The sequence below is a fragment of the Belonocnema kinseyi genome, chromosome 9 (genome assembly GCF_010883055.1).
Source record: "Belonocnema kinseyi isolate 2016_QV_RU_SX_M_011 chromosome 9, B_treatae_v1, whole genome shotgun sequence".
NCBI classification, from domain to species: domain Eukaryota; kingdom Metazoa; phylum Arthropoda; class Insecta; order Hymenoptera; family Cynipidae; genus Belonocnema; species Belonocnema kinseyi.
The window spans coordinates 37,055,133-37,061,209 of NC_046665.1; the positions used below are offsets into that span (position 1 = coordinate 37,055,133).

The 6,077-nt window shown below is 30.0% G+C and overlaps 1 protein-coding gene across 1 annotated transcript in view; it reads left to right on the top strand.

Annotated features, from left to right (window-relative positions):
- The window catches only part of LOC117179655 (RNA-binding protein 25-like), a 50,335-nt gene that overhangs the window by 1,595 nt on the left and 42,663 nt on the right, over nt 1-6,077 (top strand). The window contains exon 3 of the mRNA XM_033371665.1: nt 2,885-3,069. Coding sequence (XP_033227556.1) covers nt 2,885-3,069 — 185 coding nt within the window. The remainder of the gene's footprint in view (nt 1-2,884; nt 3,070-6,077) is intronic.

Below are 6,077 nucleotides of genomic sequence, written 5' to 3' on the forward strand. Positions count from 1 at the left end.
TTACTTAACATTCGGGCCAGTGGACTAATCCGACAGTTGGCGCTTCGATCAGGGCGGCTTACATTTACATTTTAATGCATAGGAGAAAAGCATAAAATAATAAAAAGAAGTTAAAACTGTTTCCAAATTTTGACCGTAAATATTTGTGTAGTCATAATACGCGTATCAGTAATTTATTAATCTTTCTAAAGTCGTCACGGAAACTAGCAGCTGAATAGGGGTAAAACTAACTATTTGGATCAGCATTATGAGATTTTAAATTTTATTGTTCTATTATAATTTAATTTGTGTTTTTATTAAATAATTCTTGTAATTTAGAAGTTTATAATTATTACTTTTATACAATTTTTGCAAAAACTCTGAATGATTTAAATAGGTCAATCCTCATCTATAAATATATTAAAGTAAATAATTACAATTAAAATAAAATTTTTATTACTATAATATTTTTTATCATCAATTCAGGGTGGACGTTTTAATGAAAGAAAAACTTCCCGGCCATTTCCAGACTTCCAGGTCCACAAAAAAAGTTTCGAACTCTTGAAGCTACCACTTTTTTCATTTAAAATTTAAAAAAAACATAACTCTTTTTAATTTAAAACTTTTAAAATTAAAACACAACAGTTTTTAATTTAAACACTTAATAAATAAATAACTGTTATACTTTTAAAACTTGCACAATTCAAAGATTTAAAAATGTATGCAATCTATATCCCCACTATAATTTCAATTCTCTAAATAATGAATAAATGAATAAAAATATTAATGAATATTCATTCATAATGAATATTAATGAAAATATTAATGAATAAAAAAATCATATATTTTTAAAATTATGTCTTTAAGCAATTTTAAGTTGCAAACATTAAAAATTGAAAGATTACGTTTTTTTAACTGAACCCTTTTTATATTAGAAGTAAAATTATTTTAATTTTAGGTCTTATATATTAAGAGTTGTTTAATTGTTATTAATACATCAAAAATTGTTTTTAAATCGATTTAAAATATTTTCTTAAAATTATTATTTAAATAAAAAATCAGTTTTAATTAGTTCAGGAATCATAACAAAAAGTTTGTATTATCTTGAAATTTCTCAAGAACCTGAAACAGTTAAAAATTTCTATTTCGAAATGTTAAAAGAATCTACATTTTGTTTGGCATTTTTTAAGAATTTTTAAACAATTTTGAAATGTACGTAAAATTCCAATTATTTTTTCAAATGGTTTAAATTTTTTTTTTATTCTAGAAAATGAATGAAAAATCACTTAAAATGTCACAAATTATTTTAGGAAAATTTTGGATTTAATTTTTCAAAATAAAAAGTCATTAAAATGTTCCGAGGAATCTTAAGAGAAACTTTTTATTATCTTCAAACTTTTCAAAATCCTTTAAAAAACTTCAAAATTTTATTTTGAAATCTTCAAAATGTCTTAAACTTACTCGAATTTTTCCTAAGTGAATAATTGTTCAAATGTTATTTATACAAAAAATGCAAAAAAACAAAAAACTAACATACGAAAAATGGTTAGAAAATGACAATTAAAATTTTGGCGTTTATAATTTAAATTTAGCTATCTGAAATTTTATTTTATTTGGGATTGGCCATTTGATAAAAACAGTAAAAACTTGGTAAATATTGAAAAATTGTTATTTTTTTAAACAAAAATATCCAAACTGAATGGGTTAAAAATGGAATATCCCGATTTTTTGGTACGAGAAAAAAGTGATTTCTACACGTTCTTTGACTTCTTTTTATGAATTTTTCCGATAAAATTCAGTTATTCAATTATTTATAAGCTTCGCTCATGCAACACAATACAACCCTGATAGCACGAAACGTTCTGCGGAACCTTCGGAACGTTTCAGTGGAACGTTTCAGAAGCGTTCCCAGGACGTGTAAAATGTTCGCCGCCTGGTAGGTATGATATCCATATCACAAAATGACATTGATTTTCAGGGGGGGGGGGGTCATAACAGTTAGAAATAAAAATGACATATATAGGCCCCCCCCCCCCGGCCCGGTTTTCCTTTCGGCGGGCCTGAATATACTATTAAATAATAATCATACACTGAGATCATATATAATTTCTTCCATCCGGTTTGAAGTTAGACTTTGAAAATAATTTAATTAAATGCAACGATTGACTATCTACGTACGCCGTCAAACCATAGAGAAGGCATTTATAGGAATTTATGATTTACGCCTGGAGAATAAACTTGTAAAAATAGATATGATATTCGAATACATATTTCGTTTAGAAAAAAATAAAATATACCATAGAGGCCCATGTTACTAATATATGTATGTGCAAAAGTAATTAACAATAGATTTGAAAAATTAATTCTTTATCAAAATTCATTTTTTTCTTCGGTCAGTTATTCATTTGAAAAGAAAAAAAATATATATATCCACATTTTATCACAAAATTTTTTTAATGTTGTTAACTTGTTCCTTCAGTTCCAAAGAATAGAGTACTCTGGGATAGTTATGAATTATCATGCTTGAATCTATCCATCATGCTCTATCTGGTAACATTATATTTATGCCCCGGTAGTTCCCCAAAAGATGTTTTTTGAAGTTTCATTAATGGTGTCCTAGTGCCTCGATTTTAACCTATAGGTTCTAGAGGGTGGTTACTTCTGGGCGTAAATTCGAGTGTTGAGAATTCATCCGACTATATGTCCGAGGTTTCTATGTACGTATCCATACCGACAAAGGGGTTCCTTTTCTTACGGAACGTGACAAATTATTTAGCTAATGACGGAAGTAAAGTTTGAAAATATATCTTCGTTTTATGCCATTTGTTTTTTTAATACCTTATCTCAAACTATGTATAAATCATCTAATAGAAACATTCAAGTCACTCTGACCCTTTTTTACAAGGATGGAATCGGGCAACGGAAGTTCACCCTTATTCAGAGGCCCCGACAGACGAACATTCAGCTTAATGGAATTTCGCCGCATCAAAGTTGACATACATCGGAATATCCCTGGAGTAACTGCTACATATAGTAAACTTCAACGTAATATTACTAGTTTTGAGGAGATCACATTGAAAAGACGAAAGGGTAATGTGATGTTATTTACTTTTTACAAATTTTGAAAAAATATACAAGATGCAACCTATCCTGATTTGCGAGTTATCGTTTATTCAAAAAGTACTATTCATTCAAATTAGCATATCATTTTTATTTTTCTCTCTCTTTCGGTGTCTGCATGTGTGTGTGTGTGCGCGCTTATGTGTGTGTGACAGTCTACGAAAAAAGGGACCTACGCCCAAAAAATCGATGTTTAGTTTTTTACACCAAACGGTAGTTTTTTGCTTGCTCTCTCATAATACAAAGTATTGTTTGTATGTCCGCAACATTTCAATTGTTATTAAAGTGTACAATGAAACTCTCTTATGGAGTTCCTGTGTTAGACCGTCTCACAATGGTCTAGAATAGGAATTTACTGTTTATACTTTTTTACATTCTCATCATTTATAATTGAGAAGGTATAAGAATTGTTCGAAATTTGATACCACCGTTTTCAAACGGCCCGTCCGGCCATCCGTCCGTAAACACGATAACTTTCGAAAAAAATGAATGGATCAAATCGATCTTTGGCACACTTTTTTAGGCCCTAAAAGAAAGGACGAGCTCGTTAACTAGCCATTTTGGATAAAAATGCAAAAAGTGAGCGCATTTTGAAAATGTTTGAGGCCACTTTTTTTTGCATTTGAAAATTCTTTTTACGGATATTGCACAAAAGATACTGAACAATTCCATTTTATGGTTAAACTAGGCAGGATACGAAAAAAGGTGAATGAACAAAAATTCTGATCCCAAAAAAAAGCTACAAATTCGTTCATAATCACTTCTTGATAGGACGCGTAGTTTTTATTTTATTCGCGAAAAAAGAACATTGAAAATAGAAAAAAAAATTAATAAAATTGTGAAAAATGTGGAAAAAGATGTTATGAATCACTTTTTGATAGAACCCGTAGTTTTGGTTTTAATCATAAAAATGACATTAAAAGTATAAATTTGTGGAAAAACGAAAATGTCTGAACCATTTTTCAATCGGATATTTATTCTTTGCATTTAGAATGCTTGAATGAAACTTGATCAAAAAAATCTCTTTTAGATCGCAGTATTTATATGCGTCATCATATTCTGAATTTTCAATTAAGTATAATTAAAGTTTAGGTTTCTCAAAACTCTGCAGGCCTTGAGGTACACATTCGCATCGTGACACTCGCAAGACACTCGTGTCTTCGTTTAGATTTTTTCAAATCCCACGTCTTTTGGCGTAATATTGGAATTTTCGATTTTCTTGGTAATATTTACGATAAATAAAAACAAAAATTACAAGTCCTTTTGGAAAATGGCTAAGACATTTTGTAGGATTTTTGAAAAGCTATAATTTCTCTGAAACTTTTTCTCGTATTTTGCGTCGTTTGGTTGAATGTTGTGGTGTCAAATTTCAGACAATTCTAATACTTTCTCAATCATAAATTATGACAATGAGATATAAATTCTTACAAATTTGTATCTCTTATTTGGGCGAATAACTTTTTTCTATCAATTTGTTTTTGTACCTTTTGTCGTTTTTCCACAAATTTTTCATTTTTATTTTTAACCTTCAGAGTTAATCCAAAAATTTGTTATGATATTCTTGTAGGGCTTTCCAAAAGCAATGTTTTTCTTTTCCTCTTTTTCGTATCGTGCGTTGTTGTTTGGCTTAAACTTTTTGAATTTTTTTCCAAAATGGCTAATTAACGAACTCGTCCTTTCTTTTATGACCTAAAAAAAGTCTGCCAAAGATCGATTTGATCCGTTCATTTTTTCAAGAATTATCTTGTTTACGGACGGACGGACAGACGCCATCGTAAAAACTTGATTTTCGGATTCATGGGGGTATGTTTGTCCTCTTATAAGTTCTGAAATGCTGCACGAAAAGTCGTGAAATTTTGTACAGTACTGAGTAATGATTTGTAACCAAAAATTAGCATAAGTTAACAATTACTGTTTTTTTTCAATATTATTGTGAACAAATTCTTTATAAATTAGTTTTCCTAAAAGTTAAATTGATTTTTCTGACCAAAAGTGATTAACAATTGTCTTTCAAGCCATTTATATACTTCAAGCCTTATCAAACATAAACAATATAGATTATACTGCCCTACATGAGTTTTGCGAATAAGATGGCACCGATTGTTCCCAAGTGGATTCTTCATACTGAACACGAAGCTGGGTTCAAAAACTTCCCATCACGTCACGTTTATGAGAAAATAGGGATTGAAACCCCTAAAAACGGCGTTTTTAGCCGTTTTTGAAAAATTGTAAAGCTGAACCATAACGTGCTACAAACTTCACTAATATTAGACATTAAAGGCTGAAATAAGCCCTTTCAAATGAGCCATATTCCAAATTAATGGCATGCGTCTTTAGAGCGGGGGATGGAATTTTGTCTAGGGGTGGAGGAAGAAAATGATAACAGAAAGGATTTTAACATAAATAGACCCACGCCCAGGCATAATAAAATGTGCAGTGAATTTAAAGCTTTTAATGGTTTCTGATTACGAATATGCAGTCAGGTTTTAAAAATTCCAAATGGCGGACCATTTTTCCAAAATTTTATTGTATTCTCTTGAAACTGGTTACTCAGGGGTTTTAAGGGCATGTGGCACAGCTAAATACCTATATTACCGACCACAGTTTTTCAGTTCGCTGAATGTTTTTTTTTGAACCTAAGAACTTTTTTTGTAAATAAAATATCGAGCTGAAACTTTGGGAAATGTATTAGAGTACAATAAAATACGTTTAGGTACTGCATTTTGGTAGGAACTTCACTGAAAATTATTCAATCTTTTTTCTGAACCTCAAAATTTTTTGAACGTTCGAACTTTTTTTATATATAAAATATCGGTCTGAAACTTTAAGAAACGCAAGAGCCAAAAGAAAACTACGTTTAAGTACAAAGCTTAATGATAAAAGATGTAAAAAATATATTTCAACAATCAATTCCAACGGCATCAGCCGGTAACGTTGTACACGAAAATACGAACCCTCTAGAGCCTCGTCTAGTGGCC